At 40.4% G+C, this 25702-nt stretch overlaps 3 protein-coding genes across 3 annotated transcripts in view; 1 reads left to right on the top strand and 2 right to left on the bottom strand.

Annotated features, from left to right (window-relative positions):
- Positions 1-9078, bottom strand: part of LOC129750573 (sodium-dependent phosphate transporter 2) — a 163839-nt gene extending 154761 nt beyond the window's left edge. Inside the window, exon 1 of the mRNA XM_055745540.1 lies at positions 8421-9078. The gene's annotated coding sequence lies outside the window, so the exon portion shown is untranslated. The remainder of the gene's footprint in view (positions 1-8420) is intronic.
- Positions 9079-10223: 1145 nt separating this feature from the next.
- Positions 10224-12526, top strand: LOC129754726 (transcription initiation factor TFIID subunit 6-like). Its single transcript, XM_055750940.1, has 4 exons — positions 10224-11205; positions 11271-11716; positions 11775-12088; positions 12151-12526. The coding sequence occupies exons 1-4, from the start codon at positions 10336-10338 to the stop codon at positions 12405-12407; spliced, it is 1887 nt and encodes a 628-aa protein (XP_055606915.1). The 5' UTR covers positions 10224-10335; the 3' UTR covers positions 12408-12526.
- A 6277-nt stretch (positions 12527-18803) lies between these two features.
- Positions 18804-21237, bottom strand: LOC129754450 (protein-lysine N-methyltransferase EEF2KMT). The gene is made up of 4 exons (XM_055750537.1): positions 20461-21237; positions 20282-20383; positions 19495-20212; positions 18804-19433 (listed from the first exon to the last, which is right to left on the bottom strand). The coding sequence occupies exons 1-4, from the start codon at positions 20563-20565 to the stop codon at positions 19315-19317; spliced, it is 1044 nt and encodes a 347-aa protein (XP_055606512.1). The 5' UTR covers positions 20566-21237; the 3' UTR covers positions 18804-19314.
- Positions 21238-25702: the final 4465 nt, after the last annotated feature.

Here is a 25702-nt window from a genome sequence, read left to right as displayed (position 1 = left end):
CCGTAGGGTACCACTGTAAAAAAAAAAATTACAGTATTCAAGAAAAAAATGAGCATTGTTCTACATAAGGATTATTTATCGACTGAAATTAAATCGGATGAACAAGCGGAAAACATTGAAAGATGATTTAATAAAAAGTTGTCAAACAAACATGTATACCACATATCATTATCGGATTATCTATTGTTTACAAAACAAAAAATTGTGTTTGCCTTGAACTTCACAGCAAAAAAATCTGAATCCTTAACAACACTGAAATTGAAAACCTCTAATATTACATGACGTAGAACGCGATTTATTAATGTAAATTTACAGATTCAAATAAAGTTGAATCCTTAACAGCACTGAATTCTAATGACACAAATATTACTTGACACGGAACGCGATTATTTGATGTAAATTTACATCACATATGATGTAAATAAAAAGAACCCGAGCAGACTTTTATGGCAAAATTATAGCAAATTTTGCTATCACGCCCTGAGAGCCTGATTAGCTCTCATTTTGCTTGACATAAGGTGGTACACAGCAAAAATGAGAGCACAAATTTTCATACTTGGTTAGCAAGGTGATGCCTTATTTTGCTAAAACTGAGACCATAACTACACCTCATTTTTTGAGAGCTTGAAGAGCACAATGATGCCAATTTAAGGCATCGCAGAATTATCTGTGATGGCAAAATTTGACATCATGATGCTTTCAAAATTTTTGGATAATGATAGGTATAATTATGTTCTCAATCACTGGTAAATTTGGCCATACTTTGTTCTCTGAGTTTGATTTTTTTTCTTTATATTTTTGCTGTTTACTGCCTTAGGTCAACCAAAGTAAAAGCAAAATTGGTTATCATGGCGTGATAGCATTTGGTCTACTTTTGCCAAAAAAAGTTTGCTCGAGAAACCAGAATCGCCTTGAGTTATGCAACGTGTTAGCAGTATATTATGGAAATATAACATATGTGATTCCAAATTCATCGGTGTCTGCATAGCAAAAAAGTATAGTATACCTGAATTATTTTTAATTCACAATGAAGATGAGTGTGCCACTCGCTCTATGTACTGACAGAGGGACCGCTTCTTGATACGAGGCCCGTTCCGTTGACGCAACGATCCAGGATCTTTACTGAGTGTATTGTCCCGCTCCAATCCAAGCCAACTCTTCTGGCTTTGTCCATTCGTGGCTGCACCAGTGCGTCTGTACTCGGTTGTTCCACGGGTCTGTTTCATCTTACTCCTCAGAGTCGGAGTGCTGTTACTTTTCCTCTCTCAACCTCTATTCACACGTTAGATTTATCAACTCCAGCACTTCACTCAGACAACCGCTTCAACCAATCCGCTTATTGCACCGAACGTGTTGTACAAAAACATTCCCGTATGACTGGGGCCAGCTCCTGTAAGTTAAGAGTTAGGTTTAGAAAAGGAATGTTTTTTAGCAACTCATATTATTTTGCAATACATACATAGATACCAATCATTGACATGCAGCTCAGCGTCGTGTTGAACTCCGAAATGTGACAAAGCACGAACGATAAAGTAGAAATTCCGAACCATTTTACGGATCCATCAAATTCGTTCACTCGAGTATAAGTTTTGACTTGTGACGTTGAGCTTGCTTGAGTAGTGGATCTGGATCTGGCAGGCTCCTACTTCTCTGCAGACCGTTATGATCCACTTTATAAGAAGTCTTTGTCGCTACCAGACATCGTAACCACATAAACGTTCTGGTCACTAGAGTGATTTTTTCCTTCTGTTGATCATTTTTCTGTATCGTTTTAGTCAGCATAATCCTGTTATTTCTTTTAAATATCAATTCCTCAATAGTGCACATAATTTCATTCACCATTCTGTCAACAAAAAGCACCAACATCAAAGGTAACTGGCTTCGTAGGATTTTGTGGCATTGGCAGCAAGAGGCACCAAAATTAAGAGAAATCGCGGTTGTTTTTTGTTCTCTTTCATTTTCCTTCACGTTCCAAATATGTTTCGATGCTTACTAGTCGGAACAGCCGTTAGACACCTTGGAGAATTTGAACAGGCTATGACACTTCGAGAAAACTTCTCCGACGTTTACTACATAAAGGATAATAGTTGGTAAAAACAAAAACAAAACTTACATCGCTCTATCCGTTCTTTATGAATACTTGGACATGTTTGCAGGACCAATCGACCGGAAATGCTATGGGATGAATCATCCAATAGGATGAAAATCCCTGAAAAAAAAAAAAAAAAAAAAAAATCGACCGGAGAAACCTTTCATCGTTTCATCGTCCAGGTAATATTCCGTTTCATCGGCTGTACGGTCGTTAAATTGTCGGAGATGATGCTCCACCAATTCAGACAGTCACTGCTGCGGGTGCTTGCGATTTTTTGCGGGCACGAAGGAACACTACATTTACCCGAGGGTGCTATATAATCCACTATCGCTGCGCTCGCTTTTGTTGATAGGGCGGTGGGCCCGAACGCCGACAGCGTTCACCGAATTTTTGTCAACGGACAATTCACAAAGAACCGATAAATACGACAAAACAAAAACCGATTAACGATGACGCAGCTCCCTTTTGTGGGGACAATTCGCGCGATCTGTTTACAAAACTTTACGAACGAGAAATGGGGTGCGGCGAAATTTTTCGTGTAGCTGCACGGTCAAGAAATTTAACACAAAACTCAGTTTAAGAATAACAAAAAACCAAGTTCCATTTTGTGAATTTAATTTAGCACTTTTTTTTTGGTTTCTCACGTTTATCTCTCCGGAAATGAACAGGAAGTTGAAAATTCGTTAAAATTTCGAAAAGGAGGTTTGTTTATTAAAATGTTTTAACATGTTTTTGAAACTTTTTTTCAACACATTTCTCCTGGACCAACTCACTTTGCAATGAATATTCTGGGGCAGCGCTTCTACTTGAGATAAAAAATCCCATCCAATAACAAAATTTGGAAGCTTCTAATGAATTGGAATGTTTCGAACAAATACACATACTTGTACGATAACACTGCTCCGGGAAAGAAGTATTCAATATTGGAAAATTCTCCGGTAAACATACTGTGAAAAGGGCTGAACTGTTCTAAATTTTTACGATATGATATTTTCAAGGCAAAAAAACGTCGGATAAAACATTTATTCCTATATTTCTGTTTTCAGCTGGATTAACAAACAAATTGATTGATTACTCATTATTTGATATGTTAAAAACATTTAATTTCTTAACAACTAACTTCCTTTTAAAATTTATTTTTATTAAAATTGAACTGAGGACTGTTGCTAAAAATGTGTAATTGAGAATTTAATCAAGACCCAAATATTTGCTTTATTTCCTCAGCGTGTAGAATTGGAAAATGAGGAACGAAAACAGGAATCGCGAAGTGTCAAAAACAGTGAGGCCAGGCAGTGCGTGAATGGCGTGAATCGACCTTTTCGGCGCAGGGGAGCCAGGTGGTTTTGAAAAAGATCCGGACTCGTGATGAAAAAAATCAAGATTTTTCAAGACATTAATGAACTGATGGAATAACATGCAGCCCAGCTTAGATTGTACCAACAAAGATTGGCCCACAAATTATATCGAATAACACGAATTGAATATTATCTGAACCAAACCAAACCAATTATTATTATCGGTTAAACTATTTTATTACGGATTTGTTTGATGTTCACATCATTTAACTATAAATTCAGAAATAATTTGAATACTTTTTACAAAATCAGGACATTTTACGGACCATTTTCAAAAAATCAGGACAATTTCAGCGTTTTTGAAAAACCAGGAAGGTCTCTCGAAATTCAGGACAAACCTTGAAAAATCGGGACACCTGACACCTCTGATTTGCGTTTCTCTTTTAAATGCCTACTGGGATGCCAGTCATGCTCGAACTTCCTGATGCTTAACCTTTGAATAGTACGACCTAATCAAAATTTACTCTAGATTTTGACTTTGTGCATAGATTGTTTTTGTTTTATTTGCCCAAATGTTTACAAAAGATAGTGAAAAATTAAATTGGTGTCGTTTTGGTTTTGGATATTTATTTTACCAAGTGATTTTTTGGCTCAAGTTGGAATTTCTTTAAAATTTAGGATATTATAACCATACCTGCTTCTGCTTCAGACTCTATTTTACGTTAACCAGAAAAAAAACTTTGAACATGCCAGCTTGTTCGAACCTCGTTTTGGTCTTGGTATGCTATCGTTGGAAAATCATTGAAACCTTGAAAATGATACCGAACTTTGTTTTCGTAGAAGAAAAACAACACCAACTAGAGCTATCAACTTGCTGTTGACACCTTATGTACGTTTCACTTTACTATTCAAAAAACAATTCTCGAAACCATAATGATGCCTTATTTTGTTATCGCCTGAAAATGCATACCTAAGACTGCTATCATCGATGCCTCAATTTGGTATTACATATCATGTATTAAAGTCTGCTCGAGTATAACCATTTCGCTATTTATTTTGACAAACACTGATATCTTAATGATGTCTAGTTTTGCTATCAGTTGATTTGTACACCAAATTAAGCAAACCGTTTGCTGTCGAAACCTAATTTAGGTCTCACCTTGCTATCAAATAGAAATATTTGACACCTCAGTTATGCCTAGTTTTGCTATCATAAAGTTGTTTTTAACAAAATATGCTATCAGTTTGCTGTTGACAGCTTATTTTGGTATTAATTTGCTGTCGATTTAGACATCAAAGTCTGCTCGGGAAGCATCACATATGACGGAATTTTTAGTACGGATTGAATATTACACGTCTTAAATATTTTACATGCCTTTCAAATTATACACGTCTGTTGAAGTTTACAATCGTGTAATATTCAACTCGCACTGGAAATTCAATCATATATGATGCTTCTTTTTCGTTACATCATATGTGACGTAATTTTACGAATTTATTTGGTCACACAAAATTATCAACAGCACTGAAGACAATTTTCTTAAAATTACATGACCTGGAATGTTATATGGACATTGAATTTTAATTAAATGGAAATTACTTTACACTGAACGCAATATATCATGTAAAAATACAGCCTGTCAAACTGGCACACACAAAAGTAAACAAAGTATTGCGTCAAGTGTTGCAATTAGTCGAAAGTTGCTTTGAAGAAGTTTTCACGTTTGTAAGTTAGTGGATACTGTTGATTCATCGAATTCATTGCGGCGCTACGGCAGCGGACCCACAGGATGCAACTCTGGGAGCGGCATCCTGTACATAATTGTCCTTCGAAGCTGGCAATCCCGAAAAGTTGCTGATGAAATATGCAAACATTTTCGGATAAAAATTATTTAGTGTTCCCATGTGTTATAAATTCTAATGCCTTCGAAAATCTTTGTTCTTTAGACGATAAAAAATAATTGTAGAGTTCATAGAATTGGATGTTTAACAAATAAATGATTTTTATTAAAACCAAATTGATTTTATTTTAGAGATGAAAATCCGCTATTAAATTGGCTTTGGCATTCCTAAAAGTGACTAAAAAGTAAACCAAAAAAATCCAATAGGAAAATTTTACCTAAATTCAGTGGTTTTAAAATTTACATGACTTTTAAATTACACGTCTTTAAAATTTCACAGGCGTGTAAAATTCAACACACACTGAAAATTCCGTCATATATGATGCTTCTTTTTATTTACATCATATGTGATGTAATTTTACAGATTTTTTTCGTTGTGTGTTGGTCAATCAGCGGTCAAAATCACGGAAAAATGAATAATAAAAAAAACCTGTTTGCGATGGGGTCAACCAGCGGACAAATTCACGAAAAAAATAAAACCTGTAGTTGTTTAAATAAGTTTAGAGTTCGACGACACGGTAGCGATCATTCATTGAATGTTGGATTTCGTGCTATGTTTTGCAGTCGGAGTTATCCGTATAAAGTTTAACTGAAAAGCGGTTAGCGTGTAGAAAACCGTCAGATTTTATACTGATTTGACAGATCGCACAAATTTCGCAGTTATGAGTGCGCAGTCCAATTTTTTGCGATGCGAATGGTATTATTTCCTATAATAGACTATTCACCGTACACAACTCCTTTTTTTAACTTCTCATATACGATTTGTTACATTTTAACGACAACATAATTGAATTCGACCAGCATATAAAGTATCAAAGACGCATTTATCGCATCAAAAATCTTCGTCATGTCAAATTAGTTAATTATCAGGCTATGGAAAAATGTGTTTTCAATAATGTAGATTGTTTTTTGTTTTGTCTGGGATTTTAACGCTCGTAATTAATTCAATCTCAATGAATACTAAGAATAATATTTCATTCCGATGACTTCATGTTTTGTCCTCTCTTGCAAAATAATGATTTGAAGATTGATTCAAGAATTTACTTCTTAACTTTTCAATGAAATTAGTGAGTAAGAGTGAATTTTTTAACTGTGTTTACTGCTCCGGCTAGCCTACCGCACGGAAGGCTACCGTCGCGCGATTAGAAATTTTCCCAGTAACCGCAATAACTACTGGGCTTACGGGTGGGGGTATGTTGTACGCAAATTCGACCACTGTGTGTCAGAAAAACATTGATGACGGATCGATGATGATTGATAAGATAGGTGTAGAATTGTGTACGGAATAGGTATAGAATTGTGTACAGAAATTTGTGTTAGTAAAAGTATGATGAATGTTTACACCATTTTGTTCTGTTATGAATTCGGTTTAGCTAGAAAGAGCTTGTGATCAAATTGATTTGGAGTAATTTGAGTGATTACGGGCACTGCCGCTTATCGGAAAGAAACTCTAGACTGGATCTGTAAGTAGAAAAAGTAGAGAAAAGGATCAAGTGCTAACAGGAAGCTTTTATTTAGATCGAGTGCGAGTGCCGTTGAATCGACAGGAATTACAGAGCAAATTGATTGAGTCCATGCGTACCGTAAGTAACCGAATTTAGGAAGGAGAGCAAAATTCAAATGTTTATATGTTTAGGTTTAATGTGCTGAAAGCCGTGTATTGTGGAAAGAAGTTGGCCTGTCTGATCTCACGTGACGTAAGTTTTTAGATTTAGTTTAAAGCATAGCCTAATAAGAAAATTATTTGATAGGACCTGATAAAAAGCAGTCGTAGTAGCCATCGAGGAAGTAATCTTGTGTGAAGTAGGAAACTTTGAATGTAAGCGACCATGTGATATGTTTTTTTTGTATCTAATTGTAATTCAATTATAGCTTTGAGTCCTTTTGAATCCATCACTACAAAGACTTGTTTCCCTACCCTTGAGAAGTCCGAATAACAGTCGTGGCCATGGCCAATTTGGCTGGTTCCGGAACAAAATAGTCAAAGTTATCGGATTTTTTTTTTAATTTTAAGGACCTTTTTAACATTCGGTCCCTAGTTATCGGATTGAAAACAGACACGAATTCCATATTATTGGTAAAATGTCTTTAATAAAAATAATAATAATATTAATATCGGATTGAAACTTGCGACATATTGATAGAAAGCTCTTGGCCTCTTCACGAAGAGAATCGATAGGAGAAGCGATTCGGGGACACTTGGTCGTGGCCAAGGCCGATCTGGCCGGTTCGGGAACGAAATATGTCAAAGTTATCGAATCGAGACTTGCGACATGTTGATAGAAAGCTCTTGGCCTCTTCATGAAAGGAATCGATAGGAGAAAAGATTCGAAGACTTTCTATTGATATGCCGCAAGTCTCAATCCGATAACTTTGACATATTTTGTTCCGGAACCGGTCAGATTGGCCATGGCCACGACCCCGAATCGATTCCCTTTATGCTGAAGCCAAGAGCTTTCTTCCAATATCTCCCAATCTATGATCCGATACCTTTCAGTTGCTATTTTCGGAACCGCTTATCCGTATATTTTTCAATAGCAACAAACGGATGTTCTGAAAAAATATTAAAATAAAATTTCTGCTGCGAGCTTATGGGAGCTGTCAAACTTTGAACGCGTTTTTCTCGAAACAGCGAGGTTGGCGCATTCGCCGTTTTCCGAATTCGATACCGATTTATTAATGGCAATCCTGGGGCAACACTGCAGCATGGTTGCTGATTGTATTATTTTCAAAGGGATCAGATTTTTTTTATTTACATATGGTTTTATTAAGGCATTTTACTTATAAAGTTTTTATGTGCCGGGAGTATTTTTCCTAACTTTTGATTAGTGAGAGGGGGGGGGATATAGGGATCAGATGGCGCCTTTTTGTTTATACTACAGTCTCTTTAGTTTCGACCTATTTCCTATTTCGACCAGACTTCATTGAACAGACCTAAATTATTGACACTTTCATACGCGCATTTTCGACCGCGTGAGAAAAAAATGCAATCCGAATGAAAAAGCACCATGCCTTTCCTATTCATGCATGTGTCTGGCTGGCAGGGGAGCAGCACCAAAAAAAGGTGCAAAATCGTACACGTTTTCGGGAGGGTTTTATTACGTGCTTGAACTGAACTCGCATGGGACTTACCTGAGGTCTAATCAGAATAGATTTCCAGAAGAATCTAGCAAGCGTAGAAATCCGTTCGGAACAGATTGCTGGCCACTTATTTATTGGTTCTAACTTCCACACTAGTTTATTCCAGATCCAGACGGGTTCGTTTGCCTTTTCACGGTCAAATAAAGGGATCGGAAATTATCGATCAAATTTTGTTCTTCCAACAGATGGAACAGTTCCAAAACTTTTCAGAGATGAATTACGGATTATTCCCTGAAAAAGCCAACTCACACTGGAAACAGGAAGTCAGATTCTCGAGGTTCCTGCTGACGAAAACTACCAAATTATCGCACGAAAGCTTTTTTGTGTCTTAATCGAGCTCGCTATCCTCCTTTAGCAAAAGCAAACACACCAATCTTGCCTCTCAGTTCCCGAGAAATCGTGGAAAAAAATGACCACACCAGCGCGATTTGCGAAGGACTCTCGAGAAAATCTAGCAGGATTTAAAACCGTACACGACCGCAAACACTTATCGATCACGAACCGTGAAATAAATCACACTCCGCGTTCGCCCACACAGAATTCAAGAAACGCACGCACGCAACGTCAGGGAAAAAACGCGATTTTCCGTACACACCAGACTTCGATTGGTCCGTGGACGAGCGACAAGCAACACCGAAAGGATGATCAGCCAGTAGCGGTGGAACGAAAGCGAAAGATAAGCAGCAGCAAAGCAGCGCCGTCCCGTGTGTTTCGGAAAACGTCGCGCGAGCGAGCAGCAGACCAGCGATTTTCTCGCTCACTCCTACGAAACGGACACATGTGCCGCTTCCCTTGCTCTTACGCAATCTGCCAAGTTTTGACAGCTGGAACGAACCCGACGTCGTGTGTGTTTTGGCAAGATTTGCGACGGCGCGTTCGCCGGTTCCTTTTTCGTTTTTGTTTTCCGTCCGCGCGCTTTTGTTGTGTTTTTTCTCTCTTTCGCTTCCTTACTCTGCACAGATAATTAAAACCTACTCGGTAAATGCGTTAGTGGTAAGCCTAGTGGGTTTCGCCATTCCTCAAAATGGGTATCCCTTTTGTTTTAGGCCGGATCTGATGATATAGTGAGTGCGAGCGATGTGAATTGGCGAATGCGATTCAATGCGGCGAACTACATTTGATGAAAATGAATGTGAATCGCTTAAACCTGATGTTAATTTATTCTGCCGTTCGAGTTAGCATTGGCCGCGTTCACCGGTTCGCATCGCATCGCTCTCACTATTTCATCGGCCATATAGTGAGTGCAATGCGATGCGAACCGGTGAACTACCAGGAGTATTTTTCAAAAGATAACTTATTATAGTCTATGCATACTAAGAAATTCAATAAGCTGTCTTCCGGTCCTTCAGAAATACATCGTTTTATTTCAGTTATTAGAGTTATGTTATCGTCAAATGTACACTGCAAAAATTCCACACATTGGGACTATGTGTCTGCCTATATAGATATCCTATAGGATATCTTCAAATTACCCTGAAATAAAAGTGGCTTAAAAATCATCACAACCTAATGAAATTTCACCAATTTAAAGGTTTGTTATAAAAACTAATTTCAAAAATATTTTGTATAGAAAAGCTAGGAATATATAATTTGGGGGCTGATTACATCCTTCTGCGTAATGTAATAACTTAGACATTATAAAAAGTTATAAATCTCCATCCTAGCCAGAATATGGTAACAGATTTGAGTTCTCGAGTTTTTGAGTACATGTGCGCAATTATTTGCATTTGATAGTTAAGCGTGCAAAAGTTGGATGACGTTTTTTGTTTTTATTTTTATTCGGCGTCTGTATAGCGTTTTTATTCAAAAAAGTTTCCAAACAAAATTTTAGTTCTGAAAAGTTTTTCACAAATTCCTAGTTTATTGAATGATTTACGGCTTAAATCATTGATGAAATCAGGTGAAAATGAGTGAATCCGAGAGACCATCCGATAAAACGATGTACGGGACGACCCTGTCGCTAGAATCGATCAAGGTAATAGCGGAAAGTATTGGTGTAGGAACGTTGCCGGATGACGCCGCCAAGGAATTGGCCGACGATGTTTCGTTCAAGTTGAAGCAAATCGTGCAGGATGCTGCCAAGTTCATGCACCACTCCAAGCGGATGAAGATGTCGATCGCTGACATCGACCACTCGCTTAAGGTGCGGAACATTGAACCTCAGTATGGGTTTGTTTCGCCGGATTTCATTCCGTTCAGATTCGCTTCCGGCGGTGGTCGAGAGCTGCATTTCATTGAAGAGAAGGAAATCGACTTGGCCGATGTTGTCCAAACAGGTCCTCCGAAGATTCCTTTGGAAATTACCATGCGGGCTCACTGGCTCTGTGTTGACGGAATTCAACCTACGGTTCCGGAGAATCCTCCTCCTTTGTCAAAGGATGCCCAGGCGTTGGATTCAGTCAATCCGGTTAGCAAACTGGATAAGGCTCATTTGAAGGATACGACCGGGAAACCGGCTATCAAGGCTCAGAAACTGAAGAACGTGGAAACCGTACACGTTAAGCAGCTGGCCACCCACGAGCTTTCGGTGGAACAACAGCTATACTACAAGGAAATCACAGAGGCGTGCGTCGGTTCAGATGAAGGCCGCAGAGCCGAAGCACTTACATCGCTGGCTTGCGATCCAGGTTTGTACGAGATGCTGCCCAGAATGTGCACTTTCATAGCCGAAGGCGTTAAGGTAAATGTTGTCCAAAACAACCTTGCTCTGCTCATCTATCTGATGCGAATGGTACGCGCCCTGTTGGATAATCCGGCACTTTACTTGGAGAAATATGTAAGTTTGTTTTCTACCAAATGATTCCAGGGAATTTGACAATTTTTTTAAAAACCTGTTTTCAGCTCCACGAACTAATCCCATCTGTTTCGACGTGCATAGTTTCGCGGCAGTTGTGCATGCGTCCGGAGCTGGACAACCACTGGGCCCTGCGAGATTTTGCAGCCCGTTTGATGGCACAGATCTGTAAGAATTTCAACACTTCCACCAACAATCTGCAAACACGTGTCACTCGTTTGTTCAGCTCGGCGCTGCAAAACGACAAAACTCCTCTGTCTTCGTTGTACGGTGCCCTCGAGGGACTCTCTGAGCTCGGTACCGAAGTCATCAAAGTGTTTATTATTCCCCGCTTAAAGTTCATCTCGGATCGTGTCGAGGTGCATCTGCAGGGTAGCAACATCAGCGCTACGGACAAAATTGCAGCCGGTCATATCAGAGCTATGCTTCAAAAAGCTTGTTCTCCTGTTTTGAAGACGCTACGCAATCCTCCGGACGTGGTTGAGGAATACAAGTAAACTTTGAAAATGTTCAAACTTTATCACCACTTAATGACATGTTTTCCCTTACAGGAAAGACTACGGCTTCCTGGGGCCCACACTGCACCAGGGGGTCATCAAAGCCAGAACAGCACCTCCACCTACTCCCTCCTGCACCAACACTAGCACACCCAGCGCAAATCCGTCAATTGTGACCACAGCAGCTAGTGCACCAGCTCGTCCCCAAACGCCTTTGATAGCCAGCGCCAGTAGCAGTATTGTAACAAGCAAACAGCACTCCGGTTCCAGTGGTCTAATGCAGCGCCAGTCATCCCAGAACACCGGTGGACAGCAGCAGAAAATAGTTATTGTTTCACAGCGTCAGCAAACACCATCTCCGTCACAAGGTATTTCGAAAAAAAAATCCTTATCCTTTCTTAGTTTAAAACATTCTTCTTCTGCCCTTCAGAGGATTTTGTAGGCATCATTCAGCAGAGCCAGAGGTCAAGTGCGGTTCCGATCCAGCCGGGTTTGATCAAAATCGAACCGCAATCGTCATCTGGACAGAAGGTGGTTCTCATCAATCAAAGCGGTTCGCAGCAGGGTCCCACGGCCAACGTCATCAGCAAGCCACTGTTTATCAACAATGGTGGCGGGAGTGGCTCGGTGGTGCAGCAGCAAGCGCCACCACCCCCGGAGCTGGATGATTTGTCGCACCTGGCTTAGAGTGGGGCACTTTGAAACCAACCACCTCCATAAACGTAAGTCTCTTTCTACTATTTGTATGTGATTATGATCCAGAAGTTTATTCTCGTGACAGAATATATAGATTATGATATCATTCACGGAGCTGTGTCATTTGGATAAAACTATCCGAACAGGTCCTTGTGAGAAGAGAAGCGATCTTCATCGGATTTCGGATATCGAATCATTCCAGTCTGCCATCGTAATGATTCGTTCTCAGTATCATCAAGTGAGTTTTTTGAAATCTGAATCTGAATTCGAAACTTTTTTTTTTTTTTTTTTTTTTTAATTTTTTTATTGGCTTTACCTCTATAACATAACCGGCCAAGTGTTAATTACTCTTCTACTTACATGTCTATTTTACATTCAATTACAAAATTAGCTATCGTTTTATATAATTCAATGTCTTTCTTTTTTAGTATCAAATGAATATCGGGTGGAATTCCTTTTTTCATTAAAATTCGCCAAATAGGTCTACGAAGATTTTCAAATCTGCTGCATGCGAAGATAATGTGATCAGGATCTGCGATGGATTCGCCACAACTGCACGTCGCGTCCAATAGGATACCATTTCTAGTCAGATGAGCAGGGAGCCGTGAATGATTTGATATTAATTTGGAAAGGATTACAATTTGTCTGCGGTTGAGATCCAAGCTACTAAACCATGGTTGGAGCGAAACGTTAGAGATGATGCTGTGACAGAAACGTCCTTTAGTTCCTGCATTCCACTTTGCTTGCCATTTGTGCACTGTTGTACGCCGAATCGGAAACTGGATGTCGAATGATGTTAAAATATAATCTACTGTACCACCATTGATGCACGCACTTTTCGCCTCTTGATCTGCCAACTCGTTCATTGGAATACCTCTGTGAGACGGAACCCATATCAGATGGATCTCGTGCCCCATTCTTTGTCCTTCAAGAATGGAAGCTTTTATATCGTACCAAGCAACGGGATATTTTTGATTGATGTTGATTTTTTGAAGGCTCGTGAGACAACTCAAACTATCGGTTAGAATAATATACTGAGCAACAGGAAGGCTTACGATCATTTTCGCAGCATGCCTGATTGCTAGAAGCTCTGCCATATAAACTGATGCTTTACTGTCGAGTTTGATCCCTTCTGCAGGCGCTCCAAAACTATTTACCACAGCATAACCTGTGCCGTGTATATCTTTCGACCCGTCAGTTGCCAAGATTTTCGCGTTGGCATACACTTCCAAGAGATAGTTTGAAACCAAATCAGCTGCCGATGAGTTCTGGTGTTCTGAACATAACCGTTTAACAGTGAGATCAATGGATATTATTGTTCTTACAACTTCACGGTTGACCATGTAGCATGGGAGATTATTTAGAGGCTGTTCAAGTGGAATAAATTCGTTAAGCATTCTTATGGCGCGGTGTATTCCCGTAGCCACTAAGCCACCTTCCAAGATCGGTCTGGAGTATTGACCATGCCAAGAAGAAAGTGACGCTCTTTTATTTACAAAACGCATGACAGCAAGTTCTCTTCTTTGTTGCAGCGGAATAATACCAGCCATCACTTCGAGTGAACCTGTGTGGGTGGTTTTTGTGGAGCCCAAACAGATTCGAATTCCTGCCCATTGTAGTCTATCCAAAACGATGGCTTCTTTTTGTGTTAACTCCGTCATAAATATGGAACCGTATTCCAATATTGATCTCACACATGACTTGAAAATAGCTAACATTGCTGCTGGATGTGCTCCCCATGACTGGCCCGATATGCTTCGTAGAAAGTTAAGATACGGAGCCGTACGTTTTTGTACCTCTCTAATATGACACGACCACGACAGATTTCGTGTGAGGTACATGCCGAGTAACCTCAGGGATCTGACGTATTCCAAAGTGCAACCGCCGATATTTATTTCTGGGGGATTATCGCATTGTTGTGTCGAGATCAGAAGGCACTTACATTTCGTGGGCGAAAGTTCTAACCCAAGGTCGAAAATATTTTCCACAACTATATCCACTGCCCTTTGGAGAGATTCGCAACTATGCTCCAGCGAGGTTCCTCTTACAGCAATTGTTGTGTCATCGGCGTAATTTACGGTTATCACATCAGGAGGGACACTGTTGATCAATCCACTGATCACAACATTAAAGCATAACGGACTTAGTGGAGATCCCTGAGGAAGGCCTTTCCACGTTGTCCTAGATATTGAATCTAATCCATTTGAAATGCACAAATTCCTTTCTTCAAAAAGATGGAAGATACTTCTTACTAGGCATTCAGGGACTGTTAATGAGCGTAATTCGCGGACCAGAACATTAATTTCCACGTTGTCGTAGGCGGCTTTGATATCGAGGCTACATATCACCACATGCTCTCTTCTTTTCAAAGCTAAAGAAGCTTCATTAATCAGGGGAAACAACGCATCCATTGTTCCTCGTCCTTTCCTAAAACCGTTGATAGCTGAAGGGAATAAGTTGTTGTTTTCGATGAAATGTTCTAGTCGATCTTTGATTATGAGTTCATACACTTTGCGAAAACATGAAGCTAACGCGATTGGGCGAACAGCAGAAGGAGAAATCGGATCATGACCACTTTTAGGAATCGGTACAATTTTAAAGGTTTTCCAGCTTTCCGGAATTCTTCCTGAAGCAAAAATTTGGCAATAGATTTTTCGCAACTGACTAAGCGCCGCCCATGGGAGATGATTTATGACGGAATATGGAACACCATCCAAACCAGGAGCCGAATCTTTACCGATTTTTAAAACTGCTTGAATATCCGATACTGAGAATGGTAAACCAGTTTGAGGGCAACACAAACATTGTAGAAAAGCCGGGGGTGGATTTTTGGCAGATGAGGGAGCCAACTTGTCCAAAACATCGTTGGCCAAATTGTCCGAAATTCTAAGGTTTTTTGATGGCTCTCCGCGCCCTTTGAATCTTCTAGCCATCCTCCATAAGGTTGTGAGGGACGTAGAACTATCACAACTATCACAAAAATGTTGCCAACTTTTCCTCTTCTTCTCGCGTACCAAATTTCTGAACCTTCGTTCTGTATTAGCGTACCCTTCGTAAGCTTCGGTTGACAGCTCTCGTTTCCAAGCGCGGAAAGCAACTCTGGTGGCTTTCTTCGCTTCTGTTAGCTCTTCGTCCCAATAGGGTTGCGGTATTCGGCGAGTGTGGTTCGAGTTTACTGATGGACAGGATCTGCGCAGTGCTTGCCAAATCAGCTCAAAGAAGACATCAAAGCTATCCGGTTCTCCATTTTCGACGAATGATTCCTCGAGGCTTCCGGTAAAACGTTCCCAGTCGATTTTCCGAACATTGATTCCAGAGTAGAATTTCATCGCGCATGTAGTACTCGAATGAAAAACTATCGGAAAATGATCGCTTCCATTTGGTGAATCCAAAACCTCCCAGTCGAAGCACAAACTAAGGCTCGAAGAAACCAGCGTGATATCAATTGCGCCCCACGACCGGTTTACATCAAACCTAGTTGGCTGACCATTGTTGAGAATGACGAGATGAGATGTTTCGATGGCTTGATGAAGACGGTCTCCACGTGTGTTTCCATGATCGCTTCCCCATAGGTGATGTTTTGCGTTAAAGTCTCCTCCAATGATGCACGGTTTCGGAACGGTTGATAAAAAATTATCAAACTGAGTCTGCGATATGTTGGCTTGCGGGTGTATGTACACAGATACAATAGTGATCAACCCGGAGATGTATTTGATCTGGCAGGCAACGGCTTGAATATCCGCTGACAGTGCAATAGGAAATGCTACGGGATTCAGTTCTGAACGAATCGCGATGGCTACGCCCATCGAGTTTCGTCTGTGATCTTTACGAAAAATGGTGTGCTGCGGTAGACTAAAGTTTGTGTGATTGTCGAGATGTGTTTCACTCAAAAGCGAAATATTGATATTGTGTGTATTTATGAGCTGGATTAAAGATGAGCGTTTACTATTTATCCCTCTACAATTCCATTGTAGACATTGCAGAGGAACGGTGGCTGTTAAAGTGCTCGGTGTGGTGTTTTTCATAATCTGAGATTAGCAAAATATCCTTTCATTTTATCACTTACAACATCCGAAATTCTCTCCAAAACCATTTGTTGAATTTTTTGTCGAGTTTCAACATCTTCCTCAGGAACTTCCAGAGCCTCTGCAACGATATCGATGACCTCAGTAGATTCAATCGTCGATCGGATCGAATCGCAAACCCCGTCAGAAATGTTAACTTCAAGTTGGGGAAGCTCATCGTCCGAATCGACATTATGACGACGTTTGCTGGAAGGATTAGACCCATTCTTGTCAACATTACTTGTTTGGCAAGCAACTGCCACGGTGGATTTTGTTGTTGGTTGGGAGATGATAGTTAGTGAGTTTGATGATTCATTTGAAGTTGTTCCACAAAACCAATCGACACGTCCTTGTGAAAAAGTGTCGCGCCGCTCTTTATCGGTTTTCTTTTTTTGAATTATTTTCGGACAAAGCTTGTGATCATTGGCCCGATGGGAGCCCAAACAGTTAACGCACTGGGGCTCACTATTTTCACATGCATGATCTTCGCCGCCCACTTGCTCCAAGCATTGGTTACAGCGTTTAGCACTCTTGCATCCTTTTTTATCATGTCCCAAGCGCCAGCAGTTACCACACTGGCGGACAGGATAAATGTACTGCTTAACAGAATAAAGCACTCTATTCAACTCGATGTGAGTAGGTAAACTCTGCCCAGCGAAAGTAAAAATCACCGTAAACAGGGCTTCCTCTTTATCATCAGCTAATTTTCTAAGCACACGACGAGCATGAACTATCTCCGGGTTATCAACTTGATTCGACTTGCGTTTATCGTACGCATTAGCAAACTTCAATTCTTCATCACAAATATCCGGCTCAATATAGGCTACCCCAAGGCACTCCACCAGCCGTTGGGGGATAAAAAAACGCACTTCATTTGAGGTACCGATGCCTGCTATTTCATTAGCAGCATCCCTCGATCGCATCAAAATTTTCATTTTGGTTTTAGAAACCGGCATAGCACGTATAAAATCGTCACCAAATTTCTTCACCAGACTTTTAGCAATCTTCGCAGCAGATATATTTCCGACATTTGTTTCAGCCATAACGAGATATGGCCCAGCATAATTTTCGTGATATTTCCGCACTCGAACTTCATTTTTCGATGACCTTGGTGTATCGTTGTGGGTCATTGCACCGCTCGACAATAGCGTGTGGAAGGAGAGAAGAAAAATAAATTAGATTTCGATTCAGCTCACACACACGATGTGCAACGTACCGTAGTTCAAACGAGACTGAAATTCGAAACTTGAATCTGAAAGTTTAATATGAAATATGAATCTGGATTATCAATCCTAATCTGAATTTTTTTTATACGGGATTTTCATCCTCTGGGATGATTCATCCCAAAATCTGAAATTTGCATTTGGAATTCGAATACGAAATCTGAAACTTGAAATCTTGAATTCAAATCTAAAAATATATGAAAACGTAACAAACAAGAAAAAAAATAAAATAAAAAAAGCAAGGGGGTGAAATTATTAAAAACAAATGGAACAGAAATAATAAAACAAAAACAAAACGAAGAAAAACAAATAATAAACAAGAAAATAAAAAATAAAAATGAAAGAACAATATAAAAGGAAACTTTAAAAAATGAAAAATAAACAAAATAATATAAAAAACAAGAAGAAAATAACTGAACCATAGCAATTGAAAGATTCCCTTTAATTCAACCACAGTATAAGAAAAGTTCAGATACCGGTATTTGGATTGCAACTTACTATCTTCTTCAGTGAGCGTTTTTGATTGTCAATCGATTTCGATTGTCAATCGAAAACGCTCACTGAGTTAAGTTGCTATTGAAAAACCGGTAAGTATCTGCACTTACTGTGGTTGAATTAAAGGGAATCTTACGATTGCTTTGATTCAGTAAAATAATCCAACCAAGTAGGCTCACAAAACATAATAGAAGAAAATAACACAAATTTCAAAAAATAAAAAATAAAAAAATGTAAACGAATAAAAAATGTAAAAAATAATTCTTAAATAGAGGAACAAAAAAAAAATCTTAAAAAATTGCTGAAACAATAAAAAATCAAAAAAGTTAAACTTAAGTACCGTTGAAATGAAAGTTCAAAAACTTTTAGCAAAATAATAACATTAAAAAAATTAAAAAAAAAGAATAAAAATATTTGAATCTCAATTCTGGATTTGACCCCCTTAATCTGAAATTTAAATCTCAATTTTAACTTGAAATCTGGTTCTGAATGATTATAATAAGATAGAATTTTTGAATTTGAATCTGAAATATTGATTGAAGTCTAAATTTTGACAAATTTTGATCTACACGGGAAAGTTGTCTTGAAAGAGTCAAACAGCGGTCTTAGATTTACATATTGTCTTTTATTCGTGGAATTTCAAGCGAACTACGTAATTTTAGAGAGGAAAGAATATTTAGGGAATTTTTTCACGCGCTACTTTCATTTGTAAACGAATGCTTGTCGGGTTATGTCTGATGATCTTGGCTAGTAGCTTTCTTTGCTTCGTGATAATTTTGGTTTTTAATTAAGGGCAGAGCGCATTGCACTAGCTCATGCTCTAGAAGCATAAATATATAAAAATTGCTACCTAGTGTGTCACATTATACAATAACTCTGTGTAGGTATATGTAATATTAAATATTAATAATTTTGTCGAACTTTTTGGAACCGGGATAGAAACATCTAGGAAAATGGAAGGAATTTGATAACCATATTATTTATGTGTTACAATCATGATAATACCATCGTTATAGAAAAGCATAAGACCTAGCTCCAACGACTGACTCGGGTTAACTTATCTGAGGCTAGTTAGTGTATGCGATGGGTTTTTTTTGGTTCATATTATTGCTGCTTTCATTGATAGTTCCAATCCCGGGTGACGGAGAATATCCTCACCTTAGCCGATGATGTGTCCCAGTGAAAATGTTTGGGAGGATTCACGGTTTCTTCATTAACGCTATATTTAGTTGATACTGGAAGTAAAATAGTTTATTGTAAAATAATGCTTAATAATTTCCAAGTGAATTTACTTACTAAGCAATTCCAGAAAATCGCTCAAGGTATTTTTGTTACGTTCGGTGCATGATAAAACCATTTTGCACTTATTATTGGAGAGAGCAAACAAGTAGTTGATTGCTCCGATGAGTCCTTGAAACAAGGAGTGGTCATAGATGATATCGGCGCCAACAATAACGTCCGGTTCGATCAATTGATTGATGTTGGAAGCATTGATGTAGCTCCAGTCCAAATCCATTACTGCTACCAATGAGTCTCCGTTATCGATAATGGTGCTGACCAATGGATTATCACAACCGATTTTTGCTCCCTTGGGAAAGTTAAGTTCCACGTTTTCCTTCAACGTCCCCAGAACTGAACTGTGGCAATCCGAGAGCACAATCAACGATGGCTCGCAGTGTTTAGCCATGAAAATTCCTGATAGCCCGACTCCCGAGCCCAATTCCAGTATGTTTTTGCCGTGAAACTCTTCCAGATTGTGGATGATAAATTCGCACAATGCTTTGGAAGCTTGCCAGCTGCATAGGCCTGTGGTTCCCTCGGATATGAATGCCGAAGATTCCTTCAGTGTGATTACGCCATTTCCGGGCATTTCATAATGCTTATAGCTGAATCCCGGTTGGTCCTCCGTTCCCGACTGTCCAGTCAAAAGGCCGCAGTACTTTTCGTACAATTGATCGTGCTGCTCCACGTCCATCTTGTTCAGGTGATGAATAATATGTTTCAAAAATGCTACCTATGGATAAGGAAGAACATCATTTCTGATTGTACGATTTTCATAAAAGATTTCAATAAGGATTCCTACCTGATATTGTATCTTCACCGGATACTTAACGACTAGAGGGTTGTTCACTGTTAGGCTAAGAAGTTTTTCCTGATTTTCCCAGCTTATGTCGTCCAGCAGGCCCTGTCAGAAGAAAAACGCTTTGTTTGAGGAAATGGTATTCGAGGATGGACACCACGCTTAACCGCTGCTGAACTCACGTGCCAATCTATTTGATTAATCGGTGTACAACAGAGAAAATCACGTCTCACTAGGTCTAGGGCATCTTCTGAACTCTTGGTTTTATTTTTACATTTCTGAAACATACTGTCGTTGCTCTACCCCAAGATGATGCACAATCTGCTGCTTGGACCGACCTCGAACAGCTGTAACGATAGATGACGAAGGAACACTTCCTGTGGGGACGAAGTTGCTAATGCTGTTGCTGACGTCTAGAGCTGATGATGATGGCACGATGCGAAACCAGACGCGACTGGGATACATAGTCAAAAACTTGTGCTCGCTCGATTCCCAAGTGGGACCAAATTCTGGTGATAGACGTGATTACGCGAATGAAACGCGCAAATCTGTCTCAAAAATCCAAATCCAAAACCATCGAACGCACAAACAAAAACCACAGATGATACAACAAAGAGAAGAAAAAAAATCAACCCAAAAGGCCAACAAACACTATATCTTCCACTGCCCTACTGTCGATTGTCAGCATTTAAATTAATTGGCTACCATTTGCGACAATTGCAAGGAAAAGTTTATTTTTACTACCGGGTCTAATTATTGAACGATATTTCACTTGACCGTGGATTATACATTTTTCCACATGCTTTTCCGTCCATCCGTGTTCAAGTGTTAAATGTTCGTTGTTTTCAACCTTCCTCTCAATCTCTCTTTATGTTAGCAAGCAGGCAGAATTCCGCGCAAGAGCGTGGTTGGTATTTGCGTTGTCAAAATATTTTGCCTTTGGTTTGATATACGGAATGTGTACAACACTGATGTTTCCTTTGCTCTGTTGTTTCTCTCATGAACTGCACTCCTTCCTTACGGACCTTTTTCATTCGAGAGATTACGTGCATTTTACATGTGTGACAGCGTGGACTTGCGTCATGATTTCCAATAGGGACTTTCATTCTGGATTGTCAATTTTAATACCTCGCTTATTGATAGAAGTAAGTTAATTAAAGTAATGGAAATCATCTGACAAAAAATTGAATGCAGTGTTAAAACGCGATATTAGCGTGATGAACAATATTCCTCCAAATAACTCGGTCCAAATCAACCGTTTTCCCTATTCTCGGACATCCCACATTCGTCAGATCACGCTCTACTTTATCCAACCACCTCACTCGTTGCTCGTTCTTACCGGTTTCGTTCGTAGCGAACACCCGGGTTGTAGGACAGTCGTCCGGCATTGTCGCAACATGCCCTGCAAAGCGTATTCGGCCAGCCTTCATCACCTTCTGGATACTGGGTTCGCCGTAGAGTCGCGCGAGCTTGTGGTTCATCCTTCGACTCAACACTATTTAAAAGCAGCCCAGATGTTTTTGTGGTTCAGTCGGTCAAATGCTTTTTCGAAATCAACGAACACCAGCAGAAGAGAGTCCTGGAATTCGTTGATTTGTTCCAGTATTATTCGTAGCGTTGTGATGTGGTCCACACATGATCGTCCGGATCGGAATCCAGCTTGTTGCCGTTGGAGTGTAGCGTCGATTTTCTCCTGGATCCTGTTCAGTATTACTTTGCAGAGTACTTTGAGAGTTGCACAGATCAAAGTTATGACACGCCAGTTACCGCACTCGGTCAGGTCTCCTTTCTTCGGGACCTTTACGAGGATACCCTGCATCCAGTCGACCGGGAATGTTGCAGTATCCCAAGTGTCAGCGAAGAGACGGTGCAAAAATTGTGCTGAAAAAGCATAGACGGCTTTCAGCATCTTAGCAGAAATGCAATCGATTCCAGGTGTTTATTAGATTTCATGTTTTTGATTGCCGCTTCTATTTCAGCCAGCGAGGGCGCTTCCGAGTTGACGCCATTAATGCGACATACTGTTGGCGCCTCGAGCTGCGGGTTCTGTTGGCCATCGCTATTGGTGAGTCACGAATCGTGACTCGGAAAAGTTGTTCGAAGTGCTCAGTCCATCGTTTGAGCTGATCTGTTTGATCGGTCAATAACTGACCTGCTCGGTCTTTAAGCGGCATTCTAGCATTAGACCTTGCACCACTAAGGCGGCGAGAAATGTCTTGAAGTAATCGAATATCTCCATTGGCAGTGGCTCTTCCTCCCTCTTCGGCTAGGGAGTTTGTCCAGTTTCTCTTGTCTCGTCTACAAGCTCGTTTAACTGCCTTTTCCAGCTCCACATATCGTAAGCGGGCGGCTGCTTTGGCTGACCCGGTACATGCCTGTTCAATTCCGACTTTCGCCTTTCTCTAATCATCGACCATCCTCCAAGTTTCATTCGACATCCATTCACTTCTTTTTCCACATTTTTTACCGAGAGTACCATGGCTCGTCGTGATAAACGCATTCTTGATTCCACACCACTGTTCTTCGGCAGTTCCATGGCTCGGGATTCAAACAGTTCCATGGCGACCCTTTTCACCTCTGAATTCTCCAACCGGCTGACGTCGTATTGACATCCGACTTTCTCCTCTCGCCGCTGGACACGCGCGACTCTGAGTCGTATCTCACCAAGGACGAGGTGATGGTCATATGCAATGTCTGCGCTTCGTTTGGTGCGGACATCAGAAGGCTCATTCTCCACTTTCGGTTGATGCATATGTGGTCAATTCGATTTTCTGTTCGGCCATCTCGGGATACCCAAGTGACCTTATGTGCCGGTCGGTGGGGGAAGAGCGATCCACCGATGACCATACTGTTGTTGTTGCCACAAAATTCTACAAACAGCCCTCCGTTTTCGCTTATCTGCCCTAGACCATGGCGCCCCATCATGCGCTCAAGGTTCTGATTGTCGGAGCCAATATTTGCCTTGAAGTCGCCCAAATGGATTTAAATGTCACCCTTCGGAATTTTCTCAACCACGCTGTTCAGTTGAATGTGAAACTGCTTTTTCTCCTGCAAATCGACAACGTCATTTGGCGCATAACTCTGGACCATTGTAAGGTTTCTAACCCGTGTTCTGAATCTGGCTACGATCATTCTTTCGTTTATCGGTTCCCATCTAATGAGGGCATGTGGGCTTAATAGGAAACCAACTCCTCGTTCTCGAAGCGTGTTCTCCTCGTATGCCAGAGTACTTGCAGAGCAGTACTTGCCCGAACTGTCCCAGAATTGGGACTAAGCGAAGTCCGTTGGCCTAACACTGGAGAACACAAGACACAGTTAGGGCAAGTCCTGCTTTACTGATTAATATCATCCTTAAAAAAATTAGCTCATTTTTGAAGTCAAATAACTTTTTTTTAATATTAAATCTAATCGAAATTCAGTCAGCGGATAGAATATTTACCGTAATTTAGGCTTTGAGAAAAACTGTATTAAAAAAAATCTGCCAGAAGGAACCAAAGTTATTGATGAAAAAACATTCGGCCGGAAGATGTTAGGCCGATGGTCGCTAGGCCGATGGTCGCTAGGCCGAATGGGTTAAAAGGCCGACGGATGTTCGGCCGAATAGGACAATAAGCCGAATGGGACATTATTATTATTTATTTCGTCTTTGGTTTAATTACCGTACAGACTGATGACCTCAAAACTAGGAAATTCTTCTTAAGCCTATTTCAAAACGACGTTTGCACATATTAAAATTAAACAAATGATACACTAAATTAACAAGTTCACAACACTTGTCAATTGGGTGGTTTTGGCCATAGGCAGTACGGTGGTGAGGAATTGAAAGAAACTGACGTTGTCGAAGTGTTCTCGTTTGTACATTAATGTTAACACGTTGTAGAATGTAAGCACAGTCAATACGGTTGGTCGATGTGTCGAATATAAAACCTTGCTGCAGTTCGACGCGCCGCTTTTCGAGTGAGGTTAGGCATATCAGAGCACACCTTTCCTCGTACGGCGGAAGTTGGATCGGGTCATTCCAGGGAAGACGCCGTAGAGCGTATCTTAGGAAACATCGCTGAACTCGTTCAAGACGATGGCATTGTGTGCTTTGAGCCGGAGCCCACACCTGGACGGCATACTCCAGTATGCTACGTACTGAAGCACAGTATATGGCTTTCAATGCATAAACGTTATCAAAATCCTTGGTGTTCCGACGTAGGAATCCGAGAGCAGCAAATCCTTTTGCAGAAGTAAGCGCGACATGTTCTGCAAATGTGAGCCTGTTATCGATCTTTACTCCTAGGTCGAGAATAGACTGCACATTCTCCAGCCTAATCCGGTTAGTTGATAGTCAAAATAAATCGTTCTTCTTGCACGAGAAAAGTTTATAATTTTACACTTTTTTACGTTTGCTAACATTCTGTTTAAGCGGCACCACTCATCTAGTCTAGCGATGTCAGCTTGCAGAGCCAGACAGTCAACAGTGTTATGGATCTTTCGGAAAATCTTCAGATCATCGGCGTAGAGGAGTGTATCGGACTGAAGTGTTGAGCACAGGTCATTCACGAAGATTATAAACAGCAAGGGTCCGAGATGGCTCCCTTGAGGAACTCCAGACGGTGTGGCAAACATTCGTGAGCGCGTGTTTCGTATCCTGGTGAAAGCCTGACGGTCGGTTAGATATGAGGCAATCCACTCGAGTGCCCAAGCCGGGAAACCTAGTCGATTCAGCTTTGCAACCAATATTTTGTGCGGCACACGGTCGAAAGCTTTGGCAAAGTCAATATAAACTGAATCCACCTGACAACCTTTCTCCATACTTTTATTCAGTGAACTTACGTGGCACATCAAATGACATTCGGGACATTAGGCCGAAGGTTATTTGGACGAATATTATTTGGCCGAATGGACGATAGGCCGAATGGTCGTTGGGCCAAATGGTCACTAGGCCGAATGGTCACTAGGCCGAATGGTCGTAAGGCCGAATGGTCATTAGGACGAATAGTCATCGGGCCAAATGGTCGTAAGGGCGAATGGTCGTAAGCCAGAATGGACGATAGACCGAATGGTCGTAAGGCCAAATGGATGCTAGAAGGTCGTTAAGCCGAATAGTCACTAGGCCGAATGGTTGTTAGGCTGAATGGTCGTTGGGGCGAATTTATGCCAGGCCTATAAAACATATTTTCGCTTTCTTGCATGTTAGGTCGATAGTCATCGAATGGTCGAATGGATGCAAGGCCAGATTCGACCATTCGGCTTTGCGACCATTCAGGCTAATAACCATTCAGCCTTGTGACCATTCGGCTTTATGAACATTCGGCCTATCGTCCTTAACTTGATAGAAACGGTCTTATTATACAACCCAATTAATATGAAAACATTTGTGCGTAGTTTAAAATGAATTTTTAGGGAAAACATCAGCCCAAAAATACCTCTTTAATG

The sequence above is a fragment of the Uranotaenia lowii genome, chromosome 3 (genome assembly GCF_029784155.1).
Source record: "Uranotaenia lowii strain MFRU-FL chromosome 3, ASM2978415v1, whole genome shotgun sequence".
In the NCBI taxonomy this organism is placed as follows: Eukaryota; Metazoa; Arthropoda; class Insecta; order Diptera; family Culicidae; genus Uranotaenia; species Uranotaenia lowii.
This window is presented reverse-complemented; position numbering and strand designations above follow the sequence as displayed.